The sequence below is a fragment of the Ooceraea biroi genome, chromosome 3 (genome assembly GCF_003672135.1).
Source record: "Ooceraea biroi isolate clonal line C1 chromosome 3, Obir_v5.4, whole genome shotgun sequence".
In the NCBI taxonomy this organism is placed as follows: Eukaryota; Metazoa; Arthropoda; class Insecta; order Hymenoptera; family Formicidae; genus Ooceraea; species Ooceraea biroi.
The window spans coordinates 6228894-6256819 of record NC_039508.1 but is presented as its reverse complement, the minus strand read 5'-3'; the positions used below and the strand labels follow the sequence as shown (position 1 = coordinate 6256819).

Sequence of the window (27926 nt, the reverse complement as noted above, 5' to 3'; positions counted from 1 at the left end):
CAAAGGAGCCGACGTAACGAAAGCTTAGACTGATTGTGCATTCGGTGCGGTATTCCACCGGTGCCGTTCGCCCCGTGTCGCTTCACTCGTCTCATCGCTTCCGTTTTTCCCGGCTTCTTGCGGGTCGCGGGTCTTCTTCGATCCGCCGACGCGATTAAACGCGTGCGGAGATCAGACGCGGTGCCAAAGAATTCGCCGCGTGTGCCTTCGCGTGAATGAAAATGCCGCGCAAGAGAACGTTCACACTTCACGAGGTATTCGCTGGTCGCAGAAACGCCACTAAGGTGAGTCCCGCTCGGCTGTCGTTCGATTTTCTTCGCGGCCTCCGCGAAAATTCGCCGTTGTCGAAAACAGTCGACGGGCCACGTGGTGTTTCTTTAGAAACTGGAGCACTTGACACGCTTAACCTCAAAATGGCCGTGGCACCTAAGATACACCTAGTTGGACACTCCTGCGGCTATCATCGAGCTCGTGTCAGCTTAACTGCATGACGTTTCATAATCTGTCGGTCTTCAGCGTGTCTCAAGTGAAGATCTCACGTGGAAAACGATATGTAATTTAGAGTGTTCGAAGATATCCGTCTTGATGCTGATGTGGACCTTGATGCATCATTTAATGTCATCATAATGACTGAGAGTTGAGACTACGAAGTTATTCTTCCCTCGATTATTTTTTTGGCAGTAATTTTCTGTAGAGCTGAAGCTCGCCATTGTCGTTTGCTGTACGTGAAAGCTAATGGGGCTTGTCCAATGTCTCGGATGGGAGCAAAGGGGCAAAGGTGATTGAATAGATGACAGACTTTTTCCAATGATTGATCATTATATGTATAATGTAGCTTTGTTGTACTGTCAATATATTCATCGTCGAGGGACTTGAAACCATCAAGCGGTTTATTCATCAGACATTGGACGCATTGATTACTAATGTACAAGTCAACCATTGAACGAGTAATGATTGTTAAAATAAAGTATCGATATGGAGGAGACCTTCTGAGAAGTAATAACTAATTTCGTCCATATATTACATTTTCTTTGCCAATGACTACGATTGTTGCTATCAAATGTAGTCAAATATAGACTATCGTGTGCCATTGAACGTCCACCATACAGATAGTAATATAATAGTCTACTGATTGGACTCTTGTTATCTCAGTGATGGGAAGACAAATGACGAAAATCTACACAAATTATTGCAACGTGGAAATATCTCTGCCTTTAATCCATTGTAAAATAAATAATCAAACAAATGAGATTTCAAACGTTTTGTTTGTAAAAGAATTCAATTCTACAATTACAGATCATTTCTGTTTTAGTTACATAATCAAAGAATTGCCGAAGGAAAATTGAAAAAATCTATGCTTGCCTTGATACCTATTGCACATAACTTCGACCACTGCAAAATGATGAATTATGAATTCATCATTTTGCATTGTATTTTTCTTGCGCTGATCCACTTTCGCATAATAAGCACTTCAAACAATGTGCTGTTTGTTTGCAATCTTCCTGCACTGTTGTTTCTTCGACAATCGATTGCATCTTATGCGACTTCATTTCGTTCATTCGTTCATTTGAATTGATAATAGAACTCATCTTGTGATAATAATATTACGATTACGTGGAGTTAATGTTACGCCTTATTTCTCAGAAGCAAAACTGTATGTTCAATGAATGCGCTGCATGCACAGTTGTGTAAGTAGTGACGCGCGGACATACTTTACTAATCGCGCTGGGACTTCAAGCACCATCCCATTGGTCGAATTGCGTGACCCGCCTCAATTATAAGCTTGATAAGGTCAACTGTGAGATAATTAAACTCGATACTGCGGGCGATGAAATTTCTTCGTTCGGGTGCACGATGAAAAGTTGGGGAAACACCTCTATCTATATAAGATCATTTAAATTTAACTAGCTCGAATCATCACGTGCAATTCTATCAATGTACATACTTTACTGATCAATATACCATCAGGGAAAGTTAACACAACCATTAAGAAACCCTTGAAACTTCTTGGAAAGTCAAACGGCACGTGCGTTTAGAGTTATCGCCTTGTTGTACGATATTACATGAATTATCGATCAATCAAGAAACGGCCTCTACCTCTCAACGTTGGATATACTTAACAATGCTCGAAGAATGTGAAATAATCCATGATGAGTATGTGTAATCCGTCATGTGACGACTGGACTGTACACATAGAGCAAATAATGATGTAAATCCTGATGACTCGCGTGAAAGAACTTGATATGCAGATCTATTTGTGGTTGGTCAGCATGAATCATTGTTTTCTATTTAAATATTATTTTTGCACTTTCCTTTAAATTAAATTAAATTTAGTTTAGTTTAACGTGAAAATTGTGGCCCGTAAATTATTTTGTTAAACTTTATTTGCCGACATGTTTCGATAGATTGCGTTAGATTATTATTAACGAGTCCAATTAGTTGCATTATTGAACTGACGTATTTCTATATTGCCGTGTCCATTCAATTCTATACTCTTACATAAAATGGTCACTTAAAGATCATTGCCTTAGGCAAGCATCAATTATTTTTGTAATGATATCTCATGTACTTTATTTTTCTAAAGTCTTAATGATTTATAAATTGGAATTTAATGATCTAAAACTTTAGTAATTATCTGTCTCCATTTGTTGCATCAAACTGATGTTTAAAAAATGAAGGCTTTAAACGTAACTGCGTTTAAACTAACTATGTTTTCATTACAAAGACAACTCTTTTAATGGTTTATAGAGCGATAAGCAGAAGTATTAGTTACTTTGATATTTTGCTTGTCACTTTTGCTAGTTACTGCACCGCTAATTACTGTACCGTTGTATAATTTATTTATCATGTCTTCTTTATGTAATAAACATGTTAAATAAATCATCCATTTTACGACGTAGAATTTAGGTGTCTATTTTACGACGTAGAATAGCTAGGATTTCAGTAATCGAACGCCGAAATATTCACGATTACATCGCGTTTTACTCCTGTAATGATGTAATGACAGGTACAGTATTCCACATCTTTATCTTTCGCACTGTACCAAAAGTACGATCGAAAAACGGCGCGATGGTGGGGTCGTAAAGATAGTCAATGCTTCGTCAACGTGGTTCGGTCGCCTTTCAGTGCCGGCACTTCGTTCCGTCTGCAACGATGTCGATCGTATCACGATTTCTTCCGTTTGTCATATACTTCGAGTTGTGCCTGTTGAATATCGTGAAGTCTTAATCAATCTTTAGCCGTTTCTTCGCGTATTTGTTAATCGCTCCATTCTGATGTAAGTGACACCTCTGGAACGTGAATAATATTGACATTACAGTTTTTCCAGTTCACCGTAAGCACTTCTTGATTTTTATTAATTATTATCTATCATTGAGACTAGTCATCCTCTGTTCTACTAGACTTACGTGACATTCGAAAAATAAATGCAATGTTAACGCTGCAAAATTTCTCATTCACTACCAATCTACACATTTATTAAACTGCGTTAATTGGAACACAACAGAACTGGTAACGAGATTCTTTCACGTCGAACTTATTTCATCTTCAACATAACTATTACAAAATGAAGATAATGTTATATACATAGACGTCAAACTGATCGACGATTTGATAAACTTGAAGTTGATCTCTATGTCTTGAACCAGTTCTGGGACATTTTATCTAATCGCTACAAATTTTCTTTAATCTGCTTCTTAAGAAAAAGAAAGAACTATTATTGCAATATATATTTTTGATGACAACTCTAATAATATTAATCAATGAGAAAAATAAAGAGATACAATGATATAAATTTTCACGCAAAAGCTAGAATTAACAAAAGTATAATATTAATATAATATTATGTTATTATGTTATTTCTTAAATTGGGATTGTTTTATAAATGATTAATTTTAATTCAACTATATCCATCTATTATCATCCTCTTCTCTGTATATTATTTTTATATTTTATATATATTTGTTGTTTATTGTAAAGTTTAAATTTTACAAAATGGCTCACTATGTGAATCCGCAAATGTTCTCGTTTTTTACCTCCAGAAATGGGATATCATTATAATGTTGTCAGATTTATGATTCGCTGTGAACTGAAAGCTGTGTTTGTCAAACTTTACCATTAGTAGATTCGATCCTTTTTCCTATGGAAATAATACTTTTATTAACATGCCGCGTGTAGCCATTAATATAATATTTCGATTTTCTCCGTGTTCATTACCGTGTGTTTCGCAAACGCAATCTTACGAGTCATTCAGCGTTTTGCCTTGAAGCATTAGATGGAAATAAGGTGAAAGATATCACGGCAACGATTTAATGTTACGTTTGTGGTTTTCCTGCTGATACGTGATCGTAATGTTTGATCTGATCTACGAAGGCTTGACAAATTTACGTAATATTATAATGAGTAATGCAGAATTTATCCTGCATGCAAAACGTCTTGCAATCATTATGATTATGTATTTCTGCATGATTATATCATTACTAATAATTGCTTCAACACATCTGTTAAAGTTTTTATATTTTACTCACACGTTTATATACTTTTTTGGCTTTTATCTAATAACACATTTAACATGATGAATTAAAGAATTATAACAATCGGTATTTAATTTTAGATATGTATTTAATTAGATTATATTATATTATTTTTCTTGCTGCGAACAAATTCTTCTTTGCGCAATTATCGTATACCTTCAAACTCCATTAATCAATTCCGCAAGCGCGTTGCGGAAAACGCAAAACGGAATGATTATTCAATTTCAATTCTTTGCGGAAATTCAATATCCGCATGCTTCCTATCTTGATGCTTGTGCTTCGTTTACATGGCAAAATGCTTCCTCTTAATCTTGCAAATCTGAAATGTGCAGTATAAACGTACTATCTACTGCTATCATCTACTGCTTGCACGAAATACGAAGTTAGAAGTTAAATGATTCGCTTATATGAAGTCTTTCAGAATAGCATATATTTTACTTTTGCAAGTAGCAATCGCAGATATTTTGTCAAATTTTTAATTAATTATACAGGAAGAAGAAAAATTTCATTTAATTAAAAATTTTATGCTAACAATGTGATATAATGCACATAATTCTTATACGTTGTATTCAATTAGCATAACTTATTACTGAAAATTGCCTAATTAGTTATAACAACTAATATGACAATATATATTGATTATTATGCAAACGAGTCTCATGTACACAACGAGTATGACGAAAAGGTGTACAGAGTAGTAGTTTCGCATACTGCCACTTTATTAGCATTTGCGCAAACCTGCAATTCGCAGAATGCTCGACAATTGAGAATTGATAGTGAACATACTGTAGATACTGTAGAGCTCGGTCGCAGGCAGTTATTTTAAATGATGAAATTAATTGGATGGATAGCACTTTTCTAATGAATACCATATCATAAATTACTTAATAAATTTTTATGGAGACTTCCGCGTGAAGAGCTTCAAGAATGCCAATATGAGGTTCATGTTGGAATTTCATCCCATTCTCATAAGTCAATGCAATACTCCGAATACCTCACGAACTTATTGACGCCTTATTGTGTGCTGAGTGATGCAAAAGCTCATAGAGACTGAAGGTCACAGCGTGCAAGGCTTTAAAATAAATCATTTTTATACAATTAATGGCTATTAAATTGTATTAATTCTTTGTATTGTATTTTGCAGAATCCAAGGTGATCCTCGTGCTTTCATCGCATAAAAGAGATTCATACCTCGAGATTCCCGTACCCCGTTCAACTATCGATTCCTTCGCACGAAAAATGGAAGAATTTCAAAGGTGGAGATTAGATGCAGATTAAATTGAATGTTTTATCTTTATATTTGTACATTTCCTACATTTATATTATTGATTATCCGCGCATTATATTATTGATTAGCTTGTTTCTTTACCGAACATTTTGGGTAACAATATTGCTTAGGAGATATCATAATGTTGTTTTTACAAACGTTTTTGCGACTATTTTTACACATTGCAGTCTTTTTCCACTCATTTTCGTTATCATCGCTCATAAATATTAATTCAAGTAAAATTAAATATTAATGCTTTTATTTATTCTTGTTATATTCGACTTGTAAATCTGATTTATTTGTGCACATACTAGTAATAATTTTATTTTACAGATATGAGGAATCCAATATGTACAAAGAACGGCCATCTTGCAGTTTACGGAAATTGGGAGGTAATGTTCATTTCAGTTTAAAATAACATTTCTTAATAAGAATAACAGATAAAATGTCGACGCTGTTAGTGTCATGCTTTCCTTGATAACCAGACTTCCTGATTGCAGACATGGTCCCAGCGCGGGTCGTGCTCTACTTTCTCTCGTTTTCCGGATTCCTCGTATCTTTTATGATGAGGACAGATATTAACATTGCTATGGTGGCCATGGCAAAGCTCTCGTCAACGTCGAGCAATGAAACCAGCGCGGTAACATCCCATTGTTACACAATGACAAATGCGTCACATGCGGAAAACACCACTGTAATCAAGCCAGAGGTACAGTTTGATCACGGATGTCGCGATAAATTGCGGAATTGCATGTGATTTGTTTTCCTATTACATACCACGCAATCATGGCAATAACGATGGTTTATCTTCCCGATGCAAAAAAGTGAAATCTTTCCGATATATGCGTCAGCGGAGAATCCTTTTTTTTGTTGGGCATTTTTTTGTAAAGTCTCCTTTTTTCTGCAATTGTTACAATAAGAAGTTTGTAAAATGTGGCGGCGTATTGCGTCACATGTTTATTCAGTCGCATAGTCGCAGATCGTGATACTCCATTATGTAGCGACTGACACGATTGCAACATTGCCAAGCGGTAAAATGAATGCGATGTAATACCACTCTGCTACTATTATCATTGTTTAACGTAAACATTTGTGCACATAGTTTATAGATTACAGAGGTTTTGGAACATAAAATTTAGTTAATGGTGCGTCGGTAAAGGTTTTAGTGAGCTGTTTCAAAACAATGTGGAGTTGACATATAAAAAACGCCTATATGCGCGCAAAATTGTGATAGAATTTATTATAAAATTGGATGCACGATATTTAGAAATTATATTAAAATTATAGTAAAAAATATAAATTAAATTGTAGATTTATTATGCATCGTTGTGTGCTCATTATTCAGTGCGCAACAAGAAAATATGATTCACTGTATACTTTTATATTGAATTGCTTATCACATATTCAATTATATGAGAAATAATGATAATATTTATTCATCATCGGGGAATCACAACATACAGCTTATTATTATAACGCTATTCTCATTATGTATCATGCTGTAATGTATAAGTCAACGAAAGATAAATTTTTATGATAAATTTTTAATGACGCTCTAAAGTCTAAAGGATTACGCGATGATGCGAAAGTAATTACTAAACAGAGAATTTTTATCAGTAGCAAGAGTAATCCCTTACATCTTTTTCCAAAAAATGTAAAACTGTGATAGTTTTCTGTATGGCTATTTAATTTTCGAAAAAGCAATCGACAAAGTACGCGGATTTCGTAAAAAATACAACTGCGTTTTGGTTAGTTAACGGTTTAATGCAAGCTTACTGCAAGTTGCTATATATAGGAATAGTTTTTGTCAAACTTTAAGTTTAAATTATATTATAATTTAAATTATAGTTTAAATTATAAAGACGTGGCATTCTTATAAACAGGAAGCTGGCGAGTTCGAGTGGAGCCCAGCTATCCAGTCGGCCATTCTCAGTTCCTTCTACTGGTGTTATATACTCTCGCAAATGCTCGGCGGTGTTCTCACTCAGTATTTCGGCACTAAAACCATATTCGGCGCATCCCAGGCCGTCACTGCTGTCTGTAGCTTGCTTATGCCAACTGCCGCGGAGATCCATTATGGGGCCATGATAGCGTTACGTAGTATACAGGGCATTGCAAGTGTAAGTTTTTCAATTACCTAACAGAATTTAAAAATTAGCCGTATTGTTTCATCCAGACTGTGCAAGTGTCGAAAAGACGTCTGAAAACGGCCGAAAGAAGTTTAAGTTTTCTACATCTTACCTTTCAGTGATTTTCTAGACATCTTCGACCTTTTGCAGTGTTTTGACATATAGCAAAAATAGATCTGCTTTCACCTTTTCTCACGACTAAGCCTTTACTTTTCCTTGCAAACAGGGACTCACATGGCCCGCGATGTATGCCATAATTGGACACTGGATCCCACCTGTGGAACGTTCACGCTTCATGTCTTCCTTTCAAGGTACGTTACTAGACGGCTGCTAATAGAGGTTTTTCGTGTGTTACAGTGAAACTTCAATACGTTCGATGCATAATTAGGTCAAAGCTAAGCGTTCCGTCGTGTTACCCGTCGCATACTCTCCGCAACGCCGCAAAATAAAGTCGCATACTCCGTTCGATTGTGTTTTTTCGTGGATACTAACGCACTCTTCTTTCAGAATGGAATACGGAAGTTCGAATGAGAAGCTATTCATTATTATCTTTATATTGTTGTTTCAGTCAAAATTCCGGCTCAAGATCAATGTAATTTGTTGACAAAATGCATTAATATAATTCTCACTGTTAATGACGCACATCAGTCTGCGCGAATCGATCGCTCGTTAATCGATCCTGAATAGTTACCATGAAAACGTCACGCCATGAGGTTGCATTCGCCGGACCGAGGGGTATACTCAACAGCGACCGCTCAACAGCATGAGAAAGGCCGAGTATACTTCCAGTTGGTAGAATCAGCCGATCTCGTCAAATAATGTATCTATAATGTATATACTTATCTCTCTTCTGTACATGTTTTGTCTCTCGACTACGTCCACTTGTCTGCAGTGCGATTTTATCTAACTACCCTTCTCACTCAAACTTTCCCAGAGACGGTCCACGTGTTTTGTTTCATATAATTACGACCGTTTATTTTCCTCCGCTCGCCTGTCAAAGATAACAGATTTAAATTTCGACCCTCTTGGTACTAACACCAATCCTCAAATGTGATATTTTTACTAATTTACTTCAACTTACGTTGAATAAAATTTGTCTATTTATACATACAAGCGTAATATGCAGATTTTCTAATGTCGAAGATGCTTCTCATTATCTGTGCATTATTCTTCCATCTATGAATCATTCTTGCGCATTCTATGTAACGTAACAACAAAAGGGATGTCGCTGGAAATAAGAAGTCCGCTTTCTTTCAATTTGTACGCACGTTGTTGTTTCATTAATGTTTCACTTTTCCACACGATATATCTCGCTGTGATACCGATCTCTGTGTCAGAAGAGTGAACTCACTTTGCAGGTAGAAGAAGAGTTCGCTCTCTTACAATTATTTGCAGAGTAAGAAGCACATAGAAGTTTCATTGTCCTACCATAACAGCTTCACCATCAACGTCTCACCCCCTCGTCCCCGCGTACTAAGTCTACTTGAATCGCTTTACAGGGTGTGATACCTACGTCGCGACTGAAGAGCGATCATCACCACACATGAGTCGTAACAATCCAAGACGACGGCCATTCGACAAGCATCATGTTTCAGCTTCCTTCCGGGTCGTAGGGTGAGCTTACTCCTAACATCTAGGTTATCTATATTCAGGGTTCAGCATCGGCATCGGATTGACCTACCCGTTGTGCGCGCTCATCATCGTCCATTTCGGATGGAGAGCCGTGTTCTACACGACTGGCAGCATCGGCCTCGTCTGGTGCGTCTTCTGGTACTTCTGCGCCTTCGACACCCCCGCGTCGCATCCCCGAATATCTGAACCAGAGCTTCGTTACATTCAGGAGGGTGTTAGGAACCAAGTTAACGGGGGGAGCCAGGTAGGGGCAGCCACATGGTACCTGCTATCCAACAACGTTTTTCTACGCGAGAGCGCGCGCACTCACGTGACTGCATTCGTAGGATTTGCCAGTCCCTTGGAAATCCATACTCACGTCTTGGCCAGCGTGGTCGATCGGTATCACGACCTTCGGCAGAATATGGGTGCACTATGTCTTTATCATTCCGGGCCCGATGTACATGAAGACCGTATTAGGATTCAGCATACAGGCGGTACGTTCCGAATCGTTAACAGCTCCAGCTTTTGCTGAAGTGTTAGAATAACGAGCTTATTTTTCTTGTCCTTCAGAACGGTATCCTGTCGGGTGCGCCATTTATCTGTAGTTACTTAAGTTCCGTTTTGTTCTGCTACGTTGCGGATCTCCTCGTCACGCGGCGAATCCTGACTTTACTCACAGTACGCAAAATATTCACCGCGTTATGTAAGTTTTCCGCCTGTCGTCGTGTTACCTAACTAATGTAATATTGGCAGATCGAATTATGAGTTTTTCTTCCTTCTAGCTCAAGTGGTTCCTGGAATCCTCGTAATTTTAATTGGATACCTAGGTTGCGACATTATTCTCGTTTTGATTGTGTGGTTTGTGGCTGTCACTCTCATAACAGCCGGTTACGCGGGCGCAATGGCCAACATCGTGGACATCGCGCCCAATTTCGCAGGTGAATATTTTCTTTCACAAGCACATTTACTGGAAATTCTGAATTTGTTTGCAAGCCTATGTATAATTTTCAGGACCGGTGCTGGCATTTGCACAGACAATTCACATGACTGCCAGTTTCTTGTCTCCCATAGCAGCTGGTCTGCTTACACAGGAAAGCGTAAGTGCATTATATTCGTGTTTTATAATTTTTGTTTTTTATTTTTTTAATTGTTTCTTTTGTTTTTATTACTTTAACATATAGATGTTAAAGTAGAAGTATTAAATAGTTAATACTATAACATATATTTTGTGATATTTCCAACAGCAATCTCTCGACGCGTGGAGAAGAGTGTTTGCAGTCACCGCGGGTGTATCTTGCTGCACGTACATCGCCTATCAAGTATTTGGCACGGCAGACATACAGGCATGGAACTATCCGCATCAAAAATATCCTCAGTCCATTCAGGAAGACTCTCAGCCGTTGAATGATTCGTTTGGCAAAAAAGGCAAGATCATTCCGGCTCAAACCAGACCCTCGGAACAAGCGTAATGTATCCTCATTTCGGCTTACGTCAAATTTAGTTTTCTACTTCGTCCCGTTTCCTGTCGTCATCATTCCTTGTGTTAAGCTCCGTCTGTTGGCTCTTTTTAATACAGAACACAGCTCAATATATAGATGTGAGAGGTACCGTATTTTCTCTAATATTGCTCTACAGTTCTGTAAATAGATCTCTATTCCTGTGAATGATTGTTAATGCAGGTGAAATATAAACGATATAGATGCCAGAGTACTGTATATTATAGCGACGAGATGATATTTTTATGATGCGAATCTCAGGTGTACGTCAAAATGTTTTAATCTGTTTTTCGACACACAAATCGCTTGTGCAGTATACGGTAAGTCAGCACAAATATTTCGATTGAAAATAAGCAGAGCGCGCGCGGAAATTTGCGTGGTCTTACGATGAGTTATCTCAATTGAAGGAGCCAAAAGGAGAAGCCGTGAGAAAAGAGAAAAATGCGTTGTTTCCTTGATAACTAATAGTATTTGGCGATTTGTGTACTATCATTTCGCATAAATTGTTTTCATTTAAACACAATCGCTCTTAACTATTGGTGCTTTAAAAAAAACATATTTCAAATAAACTTTATCCGATTCAACGTGAAACCGCACGAATTTTCACTCTCTAGTGATAACTGATGTACGATTTTGTTTCCTTATACATTCGATTATGAAACGATTACATATAATTACAATAGATAACTTGACCACTGATTCGTAAATCGTGGATCTCGTAAAGATAGCGAATGATTACTTATTTTATTTTACATGCGTAAATACCCGAGAATAATGAAGATTATATTAATGGAGATACTGATTCATTTATATATGTAATATATAAGTTCTTTTAATTATATATTCAACATAATAATTTGCATCTCAGACAGGAAATATCAAATGATCAATGCACTTCGTTCTTAAGCAGCATCCGATATTTATAAAAATATAACGATAATATAGAATTACAACATGCAAAAGTATTTGCAAGCAGAGTATTTATCACAAGTTCAGAGATACTTAAAATACCAGTTTGCTGATTAGTTTTATTTATGCAATTCTTGACATGAGATACGAATTTAGTCATCATGAACAAGAAGGGAGGATTAAATGAAATTAAAGTTGGGAGTACTTTCCTCAGTACCTACTTTTTACAATCAGTGCCTTATGGTACGTATAGATCTTCAAACTATAAAGTAGCTCTGAGTATAGACCTCTCTCGATATGTCTAGTAATTTAAGTTTTACAAATTAGCGTAGCTCTAATAGGGAAAACAATCCAACAAAGTTCACGATCATAATCGAAAATTATTAACCTGCCATTAATGAAATGCCAGTAACGAAAACAAAAAAATATTTATTACGTAGTAAGATGAAATCCGTGTTACGCAAATAAACTTGCAGAAACCTGCATACATTTAGACAATGTAAGAAATATATTCGATTATATAATCAATTTAGTTATATAAATATTGTAAGAAAATGTATGTTGCCTATTATTTTTCGAAGGAACAAGAAATCTTGTTTTATATTTATAAGTGCATATTACAAGAATTCCATTAGTAATGTATGCACACTCTTCTAGCAAATTATTCGTGCAAGTATTATAAATTTAAGTTTCATGTAGCTTCCATCAAATTAATCAAATTCTCTCCTCTGACCTTATCTCATTATTCGCGGACAAAGTACTTTATGTATCGAATAATTTAAATATATTAGTATTTTCATAAATAAATAAAATGTATTGATAATTGTGTCTTTATGTATTATTGTGTGTGTATATTACAATAGTTTCGTCGCGCATATAATAATACTTATACCTATGTAAAAATTATGTAGATATAAACTTTACATATGGAAGAAATCGCTAGTATTTCCATTAACATTTGAGATAACATGAAATGCCTTAAAAGACGTTATTTTCTTATGTAAACTGACCTGTGTTCATTTTTGGAGACAGAAGATTTGTCAAGTAGGGACTTAGCGTCGCAGAAAAATTATATGTATGCGAAATGAGTGGTACTTAAAACACATGAGTAGACATAAAACACTACTTTCTTCAATATGTTCAAGTTTATCTTTTCTTTTTATTTTACATACTATGTCTACTCACGCGAATGTAATCTCTTATTATATATCGAAATATATATTTAAAAATCGTACTTATGAAAGCATTTTCAGCCGGTGCGTAACGCAATATCGTCAACAATCAAATGTATACCGATAAAAATCTTTACATTTCTGTATTAAGTTTTTATTATTAGAGCATGGAAATTTGTCAGATCTTTCTCAGGTGAGGTGCCATTCTGCTTGGACGGCACAAGATGTTACTGTTTCCTCGAAAACAGCAATTGCGGCGCAAAACGGAAGTTTTGTTTGAATTGACGCGATAACACAAGCGAAAACAATCGCACATGGACCATTTCAATCTCCGCATTTGCTTGGAAAGACTAATCTTTGAAACGAAAGGATTTCCACGCTCTAATATAAAATTATTAAAGTCTCGAAAACCAGGAGTTTCGAGTTACTAATAATAGACTGTATTATGTGAAATGTTATTAAATACCAGAAGTACGACAGATGGATTACATAGTCATAGTACAGAGATATGAATTAACTCAAAATATACAAGCGTATATAGTTTTATTAATCATGGTATTTTCATTTACGTCTTCCTTCCCTTGTGTCCAAAACGCCAAACTGCAAAATTCTAAATTTATGTTGCATACACGTCATACGCGATCAATTTTCTTGGAATGATACAAATTTCAGCAAAACGACTAATATTGAACGAAGATAAATGGTGCGATGACCTGACATATGTGATAAGAACAAATATAACTTTACAAACACAGATTTAATTTGCGCATAGTCTATCTAGGATTCTTAAGACGTTCAGTAAGATATTAATAGCAATTATAAGAGGATTCTCCAAAACGTACGAGAATACAAGATAATTTGAAAAGATAATGAGCTCAAGTATCAATAAATGAGATCGATAAAAACGCAATTAAAGCCGCAAAGAAATCTATCCATAATTTATTTAAAATTTCAGCAAACAATATTACACTTAATAAAGTATAACTATGTAAATAACACTTCATAATGACACATTTAATTTAAAAAGGATAGTTTTTGGTGAAACAGACTTTGGTACGTGAACTCTTCAATCGATATTAAATTTAGTATCGAAAAGATTAAACAGCGTATCAGTGCACACGATCCCTCCCTTAAAAATATCGTCAAGATACATTCGATTCTCGGTATTACTCCAGTATCACAGACGTCATAGAAGTATTTTCTTTAATTATATTTTAATCAAACCTCTTTAAAAATACCTGTAGTAAACACGTAATTGCGACTGTTTATTACGCACATACACTATCGTTCGAGTGCTTGCTAACGTCAGAAGGTACGTAAGACGTCAGTTGATTGTCATTGTTGATGTTAGATTAGATTTCTATAACGAGATATCCACTGATTCAAAGGTGTCGTTTCAGTTATAATGGAAATCGACTACCATATATGGAGCGAGAAAATCGTAAATATATTTGACCGAAATATATAGGAAAAAAGTATGTTTACCATCTCTTGATATCACGTGCTGAGGCGAGTCAGGTCATGTCCACAGTACGTTAAGTTCGGTCGAAGAGTTACAGTCATACTTGAAGTCTTGAACCTCGCACTTTGCGCGCGCTAATACGCGCTAGTGTATTAATTTCGCCATCTCCGTAGATTTGGCATAGATAGCACTCGCGATATCGACCTCATAACGCCACTGACGAACGCAAAGCTCACCGTGTTTATCAAGATATCTCTGGTGACAAGCTACAAGATATAAACAGCGAGTAATATCTGATGTGAGATAGTGTTTTGCCAGACTGGCACCGTGATCGTTCACGCGAAGAAAGTCAAACGTGCAAACAAGTGGAACTTGTAAATTATCACAATGCGGTAAGCAGAAAAATTACTAGCTGAAATATTCGGAATATAGGAATTTCATTTAAGAAATGTCGCAGTGCATATTGTACATAGAGAGAGAGTTTAGAAGTTGTGAAAAGTGATAACTGTTGCTCTGGAAATTTCGTTTATGAATATTGATTTCTTCGTATGATACCCAGCAAACACAAAGTAACAGGTAATATACATGTTAGTTATAATTTCCCATTCAACAATGTAATTGTTACATAACACGTATGTTATGTTGTATTTATATTAATGAGTGGGAAATTATAACTAACATGTATATTACCTGTTACTTTGTGTTTGCTGGGTACGTTAACAACACCTCGTTAGGCACATTGATCAAAAGATTTATTTTATTGTAATATAGACAATTTGTATTTGCTATCAACTGTATATTAATGTATGGCTTCTCTATAAATCTACGCGATTTCTTTAAAGAAATATAGGAAAACTCTTGGACTTGAAAGACAATATTTGATTTGTTTAGATTGTGGATATTGTTGACTGCATTTTTATTGGTTACGATACTCGCATCGGACACTCTTGCAAAGAAATCGGGCAAAGATGTGGAATCCAAAGGCAGCGAAGGAAAGCAGAAGAAGACCAATGTAGAATATCGTACAAAGTGAGTATTTGTTAAATACAATATATAATAAAACTCATTTACTTATTTTATTGTCTTCAAACGTTTAGTGTCTTTATCCCGTTTCGTAAATGTAGTCATCAATGCCAAACAAATAAAATTGACAATTACTCAAGCATATTTAAACTTAAATAAATGAGGAAAATATTTAAAATACTGTATATTTAAACCGAAATAAGTGAGGAAAATACTTAAAATACTGTCTTCAAGATTACAATATATCTTATTAGTATCACACGTTAATTAAAACTCATAATTTTCTGTGTTATTTATTAATTGAAATGTTTTCTAGAGATGAACGACAATCGGGTAAAAAGGACAAATATGCGAAAGAACAGAAAAAGAGGAAGAGTAGCTCATCAGAAGAAAATCCCTCCGAAAAATACTCAGAAGCTAAAAATACCTACAAGTCAGAGCAGAAGTCGAAGAATAAGCGAAACAAACGTGAGGAGAATGTCGAGACGATAAACGAAGAAGAGAATATGAATTCTGAGTACAAGGCGAACGATAAAACGAAGATGGAAAAGCAAAATAAGAAAAATAAGAACACAAAACAGAAATTGAAAGAATCCGAGAAGAATTCTGAAGCTTCTCAGAATTCTGAGATCCGTCAAAAATCGAAGAAAACCTTGAAGGAAGGAAAGAATAAGAGAAATACTGAGGAAGTACAAAACACCGAGGAAAACACTGCTGATGTTCAAAATAAGAAGCAGACGAAACGTCCGAAATCAGAACAGTCCGAAAATGTGGAGAACGTCAGTAATAAGAAGGATAAGAAGACAAAGTATGACAAGAAGAAAAAATCCAAGGATACAAAGACCGCAGTTGAGGAAGAAGTTGTGGAAGTAGTCGAAACCGATACGCCAGCGGAAGATACCAAGCAGGAGGAAAATGTGAGCAAGACGAAGAAGAATAAGGAGAAAGCTCCGAAAGCACCAAAAGAGAACAAGAAAGATAGGAAGAAGCGCGAGGTACAAGAAGAAGAGGTGCCAGCCGCGGAAAATCTCGAAGAAGAAGAAACGGTGAATAAAGTCGAAGATTTGGCGGAAGAGGAAACGGTAGTAGAAGAAAACAAAATTGAAACTGAAAATAGTTGCTCGATGCAAGCAGAGAGTGAAGAGTGCACGGAATCGCAACGTTGATATTACGAGTTTTAATCAATTTTAATTAAAATCTCGAACGTTTGATTGTGAAATGTTCAGGGACATTCCGTGTTAGTACATTTTATCGCATCTTATCACAGCGATACCGGGTCTCAGAAGATAACATGTACTAAGTTAGGGGGGATGATCTTATTTATTTTGTCTACCTACAGTAAATTTTATGTTAAATTGTCGAAGAGACGTTTGTCGTATTATTAAATTCTTTCTATTTACAACATTTACGTTTTCATCTATTATTTCTCGCAGTCTTGATGTTCTCCTTATGTCCAATTGTCCATTATATCAACCGGATGCTCTGGAAATATCATTTTACGATTATTATCTGTTCGATGCACTTGCACGATTTTTCATTCATGGAGACAGGAATCCATATATTCTATCTTACCCATCGACTGTGCCATGAACGCAATAACCCATCCTGTTCCAACATTGTTCACTGTTGAAGCATATTCAACGAGAACTCGATTAGTTTCAGCTTCGAATCTCGCTGGATCATCCTACGCAAAAAGATAAGAATATTACACATCCTTAAATTAAGTTTAAAATTATTATTTATATAATATATCCTTAGAGAATTATATTTATTAGCATTATAACAAAAATTCCAAAAGTATCTAATAATGCTGGAGAATAATTAAAAATTTAAATTTCGCAAAATAGATAGATTCTCATCGAGAAGACTGTGACGTCTCTTTAGACAATTAGTTCCATTAAACATAGAATCCAGGCAATCCTCGAGAACGTATCATTTCACAAACAACTTACCCCGCCGCAGTAAGTGCTGCGTAAAAGTTGCTCGGGAACAACGTCATAAAATTTGACATTATTATTCTCGCAATTCCTCCTCGTGCCGATGTCGAAGGCGAGAAACTGCAGAATAATCTTGAAGCCTCGTGGTACGCTCACGTCCCAAGTGCACACGGTATTATTGCGGTATGTGCTAGGATACAATGGCGAGGTGAATCTGCCGCCGAAATTGAATATGTGACCTCCGCAACCTCGACCTGGGCAAATGCATTCTCTTCTTTTTCAGCTGTTTCATGGAGCAATTGGCTGCGCGACGAAGCTCTCGTGCATTCATTTACAGTGTAACACGCATAAGGCACATAAGACCGTATCTGAAGCGGAGTCGCGTCACAATCGCATTCGGTCTCGTGTGAAAATAAACCGCGACATTTCACGAGCGCGTATCTCGAGAAGGCACCGGCAGCATCGTAAATCATCGACCGCGCGCATCGCAATTTCTCCACATCTGGCGCGCATTAGTCGGAGGAACGATGCAACGCGATGGAGGAGATTCGTGCACGCGAGCGCATCGTACCTGCGTCAGTGGTCGTGTAAATGATGTCGTAATTTTGATAAAAGTTGGCGCTCTCGGTCCACGAATGCAGGGTGAGTTTGTTGCCGGTGCTGAAAATCGGGTTCGGTATCCCCGCGTTGCATAGCGTCGTTATGAGCGGTCCGCTGGAGTCACCATCGTGAACCTGCGACCGAAATGCGCTTGAAAGTTGAAGATTGCAGCGAGACTTTCATCTTTTAGCTTCTTTTAGCAGAATTTTTTAAACACATATCAATGTGAGTTTTGTGTCACTCAAATTTCCGCCAAGAGTTAAATCCACCATGTAACTACTGATTCTTCGAATAATTGTTCAAATGATACTCTCAACGGAGACGAAGAGAGGTGACGTACTTGCAATGCGTTGTGCGTGCAGTGCTCTGCGTCATAAAGGTTGAATTGAACGAAATACAAGGAAATAGTGCGGTTTGCTGGGACAGTGATCGAGATCCAGCAGCTCGTAAATCCGTGATGAGCGATTCGTCCTTGCTCACTCGTGTAATTCCGATCGCAATTCGCCGTGCTGTACTCCAATTTGAAGCCTTTGTGACCGCTGGACGTCGATTTAAAAGTCACTTGGAACTCGTTACTATAACTGCAAGAGAATGTTCGATTTAGGATAGTCCTGTTCTTTCAATCAAAATTTACGTTATATTTACACACTCTTATTTCAATAAAAATAATGTTATAGTACACAAAGTTTAAATATACCTATAATATTCATGCGGTAATTGAGTGCCACAATATTTGTATGATGTATAAGGAAAACGGCTACCCTAAATAATAGGAAAATATGTAATAACGTATAAAAAAATTGTTAAAACAAAATTTATTATATTGGTAATGAGAATGATCTTACAAGCTCGACGGTAACAGGATGCTTCATTGTGCCGGCGTAAATAAAGTCTGCTCCGAAGCCTTCGCTTATAAATTCCTAACAATTATTGCAGAGAATAAATAATAGTTTTACTTTAAGCCACCTTTAAATATGTATTATCATTTTAAAGATGTCAGAGAATAATATAATTTATTTTAAAATATTTAGATATTGTCATACAGAGAGAATACACGTATTTAAGTAGTGATTATCCGTTGAGTACTTACATTATGCTCGGAAATTTCCACATATTCATTTTCGCATTTATTAGAGTCTTCCATATCGAAATCTGTAAATCGAATTCGCGCTGTTATTAAAGAATGATATTCATCTACGTGCCGCATGGTCCAGCGACATTTCATTCCAGGTGAATATGTATTAGGATAACCAGGCGAAGTAAGTACTTTCACTGTGTCATTTATAACTCGATTAGTTAGACCACAGAGTGCTGTAACAAAATCATAGGATGCATCACAATCACTGAAATATATTATAATCGTGAAATAAATTATTAGGATGGAAATTCTCTTACACTCGATAACATCAAGAGTGGCCGTTGCGCCGGTACCTTCGGCAGTACCGTCAGTGTGTAATCTGATCCACAATTTGTTCGAGACAGATACTATGGGAAGTGGCAGTACGTTACCGCAATATTGACCGAGCATTTCGGCATAAAGTCCTCCGCCATCTCGGACCTGCGAATAATAAAATACACGATATTATTATATGATAATAAATTAAACCAAATCTATAAGGAAAAATGTTAAAAACTATATGTAATAATTATCACTTATTTCTTCCTTCATTGTTAATTCCAATTATGCAACGTCGCGTTTCTTCGATACGAAAGATATATTGCGAGTGCATTAGCATGTAATGCTAAAATTTTGTTATCGAAAGCACTTATCAGATGCGTGAACTCGGACTCACCTCAAGATAATCACCGGTACATTTATCACTTTGAGTGTTATTAATCGAGTTCCTGATATCCATGCTGTTAATTGTAAGTCTGATATTTTTTCCCGGTGATGTCACTACAGTCCAGTGACACTCTTCGAACGGCTGATAAGTTGCCGCCAGCTGAGTTCTGAACGATTTAGATTGGATTGAAGTCATGTTGATGGTCTCTCCGCAACCATCGGCTGGACTTGTGACGAAGAGTACCTAAAATTCTTTTCTTTTATTATTACGTTCGTCATTTAATTGACAGCATTGGCAAAAAATGATGAAAGAAAGAAAATTCTCAGATAATAATTGCACGCAAAAATGCTGTGCTTACTATTATCGAATAACAAACTGAGATTTTATAAATAGGACTATATTTAGCGAAACAGATAGCACCTTGGCAGTGAAACCTTCGAAATGCCTCGAACTGTCTGCGTTAAAGTTGACGACCATAGAATTGGAGTCGGATTTGAATAATGGCAAATTTCTAGTCAAGTTTCCGCAAACCAGGCCTAGCCGTTTGTCCGGATTAACGAAATCACCCTCGTAAACGGCGACATTATCGAAGTAGCAACTACAAATTGACGATGATAATTGGTAAAACCGGATAACGGAAACACGTTTGACACAGATTTGAAGCTCTGAAGCTCACCTTGTGCTGTGCTCAAGGATGAACTTCTCGAACCGTACAAGCACACTCTTGCCTTGCGGCGCTTTAATAATCCAAGTACAATTCATACGTCCAAAGTACTCCTCACCGTGCATCAAAGGCTTGAGCTCACTGGGTTTCGTAATTATACCGCCACATTCTGTTAATTATAATGACATCGTTATTCCTTTAGTCTTTCTGTAATCATCCTACTCATGTGATTACAGTGAAATTGCTAATTCTAATGTATCATTTTTAATTACGTTCTCCAGTCCATAATTCCGGATTATTGCTCACAATTTTTACGATTGTCGTCTATAATACATAGAGAAATTATAAAGGAACTCACTGTTGATGAAATATTTGAATTGGAACCCGGTTCGCTGCACGTATCTATCTGTCATGAAGATAATTTGCACCTTCGAGAGAGATCTCAAAAGTGGCGGTTTCTTGTTGTCGCAATAGATCTCTGTATCTTCCATATTATAATGCGTATACAGACTTTCTGTTATGACTGTGACGTTATCGAAGCGGCAATTTGAGCGACCTGTTGAAAATTAAGGAAATTTTAATCTCGCAACCGTTCGTTTACTTTAAAGGCAACGAATCCTCTTCGTGTCTCATACATGATATCGTAGCCGTACGAATGCACAGGATTGCGCGCATAGGAGTACGTAATATACGGAGGCGTTCCAACGCGGAGACAGATCTTGACGGTCGTCACTCACCGCGCTCAAGCTGGAAGTCGGTGAATTCGATGATAATGTCTTCGTTTGGCGCAACGATGGTGTAATTGCAGAACGCGTTGGATGGATAGAAGCCGGGATATGACGGTGATTGTATGATGTTGATTCTCTCGGTCGCCTGGAATATACCGCCGCAATTCTCGCTCCAGACGGCGTGGAAACCGTCCGATCGTACTGCCTCATTCGAATGGAAAATCACTTTCATGCGGTTTGACGTGGAGTTAAAGGGCGGAGGTGAGTTCCTGCCGCAGACCTTGCTGAGACCCCTCCATTCACCATTATCATAATCTCCATCTTTTCGGATCCAATCGAACACCTGAGAAAACGTTTTATTTCATCAATCATTTACAACGTTCTTAAAAATGTTTCAAGAATGGCATTATAAACAGAGTGCAATTATTATAAGTGGTGTGCGATAAGAAAAATCGACTGTATTAATATACATTGAACATTTTTCATAAAAACAATCATACCTCTACATAATCGTTTTCGCAATTATGGCTAGTTTCCAGGCTGAAACGGTCGACGAAAGCCAAGCCTATGTGATACCCATTGTCACCCATTATTTCCCACGTGCATTCGCTGTTGTTCGGATATTGTTTGGGGAAGCTGCAATTGTACAGAAAAGCGCTACTAAATAATAGTTCTTTAAAGGCCGTGTCTCTCTGTCATCTTAAGAAATAAAACTGTATAATTACTGCGGAGATGAAATCTCCCGATTGGAACCGTGCAATGATCCACCGCATCCGGTGTTGATAATATCCGTTTTGAATTCAAAATCGCTTGAATTTCCAGATGAGAAATATTCAATCCACAACTGGTTCGATATGCTGTTAATTTCATGCCCCGAGTGCGCGGTGTGACCGCAGAGTTTCTCGATTTGCGGTGCCATCGCTTCGCCATTCCTAATTATAAACCGAGCGGTATATATGCGGCAAAGATACAAATTATATCTAATTATTTAACAAAGAACACATCAAAAGATATATGACCCTAAAGATATATAAAACAGTCTACCTGATAATGAAGAAAGCTCTGTCACAATTTAAATCAAGTTGCAGCTTGGTGAAAGAGAGCTTGAATGTATCACCAGCAGGATAATCTATATGCCAAGCGCAATTTACTGGATACAGAATGTTCTTTGGCGCTTTAATGGTGTGAGATGGACCTTGTAAAATACCACCACATGATTGCCACTGATATTCCAAACTGACGTCCATACGTTTCCCATAAGTGCCGTTTATCATCTGAAAATTAATGAATAAGATTCTCTTCCTTTCTACTTTTAGGATTGAATTTTTGAATAATTTTATGTATAAAAGATAAATGTTGATAATATGTTACCGTCAATTCGTTGACTATCTTCGGGCTTCTCAAATATGCCGGTTCCGTCAGATTTCTACATATTATTCCAATATCTACAACAATTTAAGAATCATATTTTGCTCACCATAATTTTCATTGATTTTTATTTGCTTTCTCTTTCTAATGATTATTATTAATAAGTGTCTATTGTTTTACCCTGAAGTACGATGTACTGAGGAATAAAGCAATTTCTTGGAGAGTAAGTACGAAAATGTATAAGATTGTATGACTGCACGGCTGCATTATCGGTTCGGCCTAAGAAGCCGGAAACTTTTATCGTTAACGTTAAGCCGGTATTGTTGGCAAGATCAATCATGCTTTCGGGTGGTTCCAATTTCCAGTTGCAGACGTACGAGCTTTCATTAAAAGGCAAGCTTCTAGGACCCGTTATATTGCCAGCAGGCTCTCGCAGATTTCCACCGCAAGCTACGGACAATGCAATCGATAAAAGTCGCCAATCTGTTAACATTTCTCCTAATGTCTGCGCGGTTTACATATTCACAAGTAAAATATGATTAGAAAAACTGTTTTTCTACATCTTCAATCTAATTAATTGTAATTCATGACGGACAAATAATTACCAGTAGAAGCTTTAGAAACTTACGAGCTGGAATCTGAGCTGAATAGCGAAGTTTGAAACCCCGGTGCCCCACGGAAGACCAATAGGCGATGAGCATGGTATTACTGGAACTTTTGATCTCCTGAGTAGTGCTGCCCTGACCTAAGACTTTGATTTTCGATTTAAATCGATAATCGTTATAGAACTGTAGAGAAGAAGAATCTTAGTACGTTGTTCCTTTAAGATAAAGATTCTTATATTTTACTAGCACATCTTAATACAGTACTTACTGTAAGTGCGTATCCCACGCCTGTGGATGGAAATTCATTAATGATGTCTAGATCAAGAATATTCACCACGACTTGATAACCCATCGGTAACACGATTCGCCAATCACAATATCTACAACATATCGTTACAATTTAGTAGAAATAAAAATTTGATAAACAATATTTCGGTTTTAAGGATTTAAAAAAAGGATTTTAAAAGTAAATTATATTTATCAGGCTAATTAGCGACCGATTTATATAGTTTGAATATATAATATCGTTTGTACTAAATAATTTTGTTCTATCGATATCATCGATAAAACATCATAACTTTATGCAAACATATTATTATTAATTTACTTAACACGCACATAGGCAGATGGAGCATTTTACTAGTAGTTTTATGATATGGACTTATTTCTTAGAAAAAATTACCTGGGCCGTATACGCGGATGAGGATATCCGGGTGACTTAATTATTCCACTTAAAGCGGTTAATGAACCACCGCACGCTGCAAGCACATGATATGTAATGTAAAGTTTGTAACATAAAACTCGAAATCGTGCGGATAACGTACAAAGTAAAGTTTGTAACGTGCGAGTGAAAATTGCTCGATACAGTTTGCTTTACGATTACTAACTTTCCTGGCTAGCGGTGAAGTTTATGCTGAAACCCCTGAAACTCATGTAGTCCCTATTATCACTCTGAAAGTGCACGTATACTTCGTTCGATGATGTTTCAATCATGTCCGGTTTACGAAGACCGCAGTAAGTTCCAAGTTTTGAGACTATGGAAAAATGTATTCTTTTTACTATTATCATTATATAATAACTATTTATTATATAGTAACTATTATTAGATTAAATTATTATTATATAATAATTATTATATCTATAATAATGGATTCTTCGACCCGAATTTACGGTAACATATGTTAGTTGTCTTATTACTTACTGGTCTCATTTTCTAGTTTAATTTTCTCTGAAATTTCCACGCGATCGGTTAATTCGCAGTGGCGGAAACCAGGAAGATGTATATCGCGGAATTCTAATTTCAACGTGTGCTCCGTTGGTCCTATTATTAGCCACGTGCAAGATTGATTCTTAGGATAGCTATGCGGATAATTAGGTGACTTGATGATGCCGCTAGTACCGCGCAAAATTCCACCGCAGACTTCTGTATGTAACATCGACACACGTGAAATATACTTCGTCGAATATGTATTATGATTTTTATACAAAATTATTATAAATTAAACGTAGAGCCGTTATTTCTATGTAAAACCACTTAAAAATTATTACTCTCATATCGTATAAAAATTTTGAAAATACATTCACACACTCACACACATTTAATTATTACCTCCTGAAGTAATGACGGCTTTGAAGCCATTCTTGGGTTCCGCCACGTCCGTGTAAAAGTAGATATACATCATGTTGCCAGTAGTGGTCATGGTGCTGGGTGCTACATCTTTGCAAAATCTTCCCATGAGTCTCGAACCGTCGGTACCGCCGTCCCTTATTTCAACGTATTCCCTTTCGCAGCTGATATTGTTATAATAAAAACGTTTCTTTAGCGGATTAATTTTTTTTTAATTAATATTTTTCGAAAAATTTGTCCCGCTTCCCTCTAATAATTATTATAACTGAAATTTTCAATAAAATTCAATTTCTAAAAAATATACTTACTCTTTAGTGTTGCTTAAATCGAATCTTTCCGGAAAATGAATAGAGATCCTATCTCCTGTCGGTGCACTCACTTTCCAAGTACATTCGGAATATGTTGGAGGAATGTTTGGATAGTTCGGGGTTGTTATTTCCCAATTGTTCTGTTTGTTTGTCAAGGTAAAGTCGGTGCCACAATTCATACTTACTTCCCTATATATGAAAAAAATAATTAAAATTAGTCTAGAATTAAAATAAACATTTTACTAGTAGTTTTCAACGTTAAAGAGATGCTAAAATTTATTTATACATTTGCTTATAAATCGCTATAATTTATATAAATTTATATAAGCTTGTAAATCATAAACTTTGCTCACACATATACTATTGATCTAAAGAAAGAAAGAATCATTCGATTACTTGTAAGTAAGCTTAAAGTTGAGGTAAGGACCATTGCCAGTAGCTTTAACGTAAAGTTGATTTCCAGTGGTTTCTAGTTCCGGTGGTAATACATTGCCGCAATATTTCCCGTTACCTAACAGCGGCGAAAGCATTCCGTTTCCATTTTTCAGCTAGAATCACGCAGATTATTTTTCGATATTAAATTTATAAATGCTTATTTTCTTATATTAATTAATCATTTTCGGGAAATATCGTGTATAATAGATTTCCATTACTTTTAGTTTATAGCTCTATTGGCAAAAACTAATAATATAATACTAACCAGCAAACTATTAGTACCGCATGTATGATCGGGCGTTTCTTGTATCGACATATCGATAATTTGGACTTTGATAGTTCTGCCGGGTTTCACCGTTACGATCCACTCGCATGTGAACTGCCACGTGCGAATCCCTCTCGTGTAAGAGCTATTTTCATGCTCGATCACGCCGTTCGGGCCAGTTAATTCACCTCCGCAATCTAACGACATTGAGAATAATGTTCACGAACATATTATATACTGCACGGACAATTAAACTTGCTAAGAGACAAGTCAAGTATTGCAGCAACCTCGATATACGTATGCGTTGAAGCCGGTTTTATTGACGAATGCGTCCGTGTCGAATTTCACTGTCATCACGTTGCTCGCTTTGATCAAAGCCGTGGAGGAGTTCGACAGGCATAACTTGCTCTCCAATTTAGCATTGTCCGTCGACGTTAACGCGTATCCTGAATAAACAGACACCGAATCCGCTATGCACTCGCTGCTTTCTTCCAAATTCATAGTTATTATCCTCAGCACCAAATGCGTTCCGGGTGGCGACGTGAACACCCAATTGCAATGCACATTGGGCGCGTAGCCGGTCGGCCAACCGGGAGAACTGAACGTATACGTGTGGTTGCGATCACTCATTAGTGCTACTTCCATGTTGCACTCTGACACTGTAGAAAAAAGTTAATTGGGATCACTGCATAAATCTCTCTCGTACGCGTATATTACGTTGTAACATTCAATATGCATTATTTTACGCTACTTGAAAGTAGGATAAGATAAAGATATTTAATTTAAAATTGGAATATTGCAAAGAGGTCATCTGATAATTCCACATACAATATTAATTTTAAGCTAAGTTGTACTAACTTTTTGTATTAATTTCTTTAATGCTACGTTATAGTTAATTTTTGAAAGTGACGCTAAATATTATAATTATATATTCTTACATTTAGTCTCCTTGTTATTTTCTGAAGATTCTCTCGGTATTTGGAGCCAAGTAAGATCAAAGAACATTCCCTGTCTCGTATACTCGGCTTTCATTTGGATGAAAATCACATTACTGGATGATACTACTGGTTCTGGCTGGGAGTAGCCGCATGCGTCTAGCAGAACTGGCGCTTCGTTATCATATCCATCAAATATCTATCCAGAAATGGATAAAACTTACTTAATAGTTCTCAATAAACACGAATATCATAATTTAATTATAGTGGCCGCACACATTGGAACGTTTTTAAAAATATGTTAATCCACTCTTTAAAAAGCCGTGGTAAATCAAATCGAAATCATTGTTGCCTCTTTTCCGCGACGCTGATTGGTTATCTCGATTAGGACTGTTACTTTTGATAACTTCGAATATTCGCGTTGTGCGTTATGTTCAGTTTAGATTACCATCGCGCGGCTGTCTTCGCGTGGAGGTTAACAATTTGGGTGTGACAATTGTGCATATAATAAATAATAAATGAATATTATTATTCGAAAACATTATTAATATTGAAAACTAAAATAGCGCGCGCCTGTGTTGTGCTGGTAACAATATAACTATCCCAGAACTCCTCGGAAAAAGAAAAAAATTTTAATGGCTAGAACTTCTTCATTTATTCATTTAACGAATTTTAAATCATCGAGAACTCTAGGCAATATGCCAAATAATAATATAGATGCTCCAGAACTACTCGGAAAAAGAAAAAATTTTAATGGCTAGAACTTTTTCATTTATTGTTTTAACGAATTTTAAATCATCGAGAACTTTAGGCAATATGCCAAATAATAATATAGATGCCCCAGAACTCCTCGGAAAAAAAGTTTTAGGGCTAGAACTTTTTCATTTATTGATTTAATGAATTTTAAATCATTGAGAACTCTAGGCAATATGGTAAATAACAATATAAATAGCACAGAACTCCTCGGAAAAAGAAAACAATTTTAAACTCGAGAACTTTTCCATTTCTGAATCTAAAGGATTTGCAATAGTCGGGAAATCTTGGCAATATGCCAATTAACAATATA

At 36.4% G+C, this 27926-nt stretch overlaps 2 protein-coding genes and 1 long non-coding RNA gene across 5 annotated transcripts in view; 1 reads left to right on the top strand and 2 right to left on the bottom strand.

Moving 5' to 3' along the window:
* LOC105275417 (sialin) lies at window positions 1-16972 on the top strand. 3 transcript variants are annotated; one of them, XM_026968213.1, is made up of 15 exons: window positions 176-3334; window positions 5677-5788; window positions 6133-6191; window positions 6300-6508; window positions 7683-7919; window positions 8155-8239; window positions 9581-9804; window positions 9887-10036; window positions 10113-10245; window positions 10325-10480; window positions 10554-10639; window positions 10787-10953; window positions 12647-12673; window positions 15503-15610; window positions 15921-16972. In XM_026968213.1, exons 2-15 carry the CDS (start codon window positions 5772-5774, stop codon window positions 16768-16770), a joined length of 2508 nt encoding a protein of 835 aa, XP_026824014.1. In that variant the 5' UTR covers window positions 176-3334; window positions 5677-5771; the 3' UTR covers window positions 16771-16972. The 3 variants fall into 3 exon arrangements, with proteins under 3 accessions (XP_011330526.1, XP_011330527.1, XP_026824014.1); XM_011332224.3 differs by lacking the exons at window positions 15503-15610; window positions 15921-16972 and having other exon boundaries at window positions 1-284; window positions 10787-13669; XM_011332225.3 differs by lacking the exons at window positions 15503-15610; window positions 15921-16972 and having other exon boundaries at window positions 1-3277; window positions 10787-13669.
* Window positions 8771-9586, bottom strand: LOC109610728. Its single transcript, XR_002193005.2, has 2 exons — window positions 9040-9586; window positions 8771-8919 (listed from the first exon to the last, which is right to left on the bottom strand). It is a non-coding gene; the product is annotated as an uncharacterized LOC109610728 (long non-coding RNA).
* LOC105275437 (cubilin) overlaps window positions 16963-27926 on the bottom strand; it is a 24310-nt gene continuing 13346 nt past the window's right edge. The window contains exons 24-53 of the mRNA XM_026968215.1: window positions 26864-27059; window positions 26213-26584; window positions 25926-26122; window positions 25622-25773; window positions 25226-25414; window positions 24900-25081; window positions 24492-24713; window positions 24178-24324; window positions 23973-24048; window positions 23559-23670; window positions 23314-23473; window positions 22866-23135; window positions 22689-22762; window positions 22362-22591; window positions 22043-22249; window positions 21818-21953; window positions 21327-21660; window positions 20948-21145; window positions 20602-20758; window positions 20346-20523; window positions 19935-20168; window positions 19537-19699; window positions 19232-19452; window positions 18987-19061; window positions 18839-18903; window positions 18482-18722; window positions 18113-18275; window positions 17557-17795; window positions 17177-17288; window positions 16963-17086 (exon numbers count right to left, since the gene is read on the bottom strand). Of these exons, the coding sequence (XP_026824016.1) occupies window positions 17052-17086; window positions 17177-17288; window positions 17557-17795; window positions 18113-18275; window positions 18482-18722; window positions 18839-18903; window positions 18987-19061; window positions 19232-19452; window positions 19537-19699; window positions 19935-20168; window positions 20346-20523; window positions 20602-20758; window positions 20948-21145; window positions 21327-21660; window positions 21818-21953; window positions 22043-22249; window positions 22362-22591; window positions 22689-22762; window positions 22866-23135; window positions 23314-23473; window positions 23559-23670; window positions 23973-24048; window positions 24178-24324; window positions 24492-24713; window positions 24900-25081; window positions 25226-25414; window positions 25622-25773; window positions 25926-26122; window positions 26213-26584; window positions 26864-27059 (5337 nt within the window). The 3' untranslated portion in view covers window positions 16963-17051. The remainder of the gene's footprint in view (window positions 17087-17176; window positions 17289-17556; window positions 17796-18112; window positions 18276-18481; window positions 18723-18838; window positions 18904-18986; window positions 19062-19231; window positions 19453-19536; window positions 19700-19934; window positions 20169-20345; window positions 20524-20601; window positions 20759-20947; window positions 21146-21326; window positions 21661-21817; window positions 21954-22042; window positions 22250-22361; window positions 22592-22688; window positions 22763-22865; window positions 23136-23313; window positions 23474-23558; window positions 23671-23972; window positions 24049-24177; window positions 24325-24491; window positions 24714-24899; window positions 25082-25225; window positions 25415-25621; window positions 25774-25925; window positions 26123-26212; window positions 26585-26863; window positions 27060-27926) is intronic.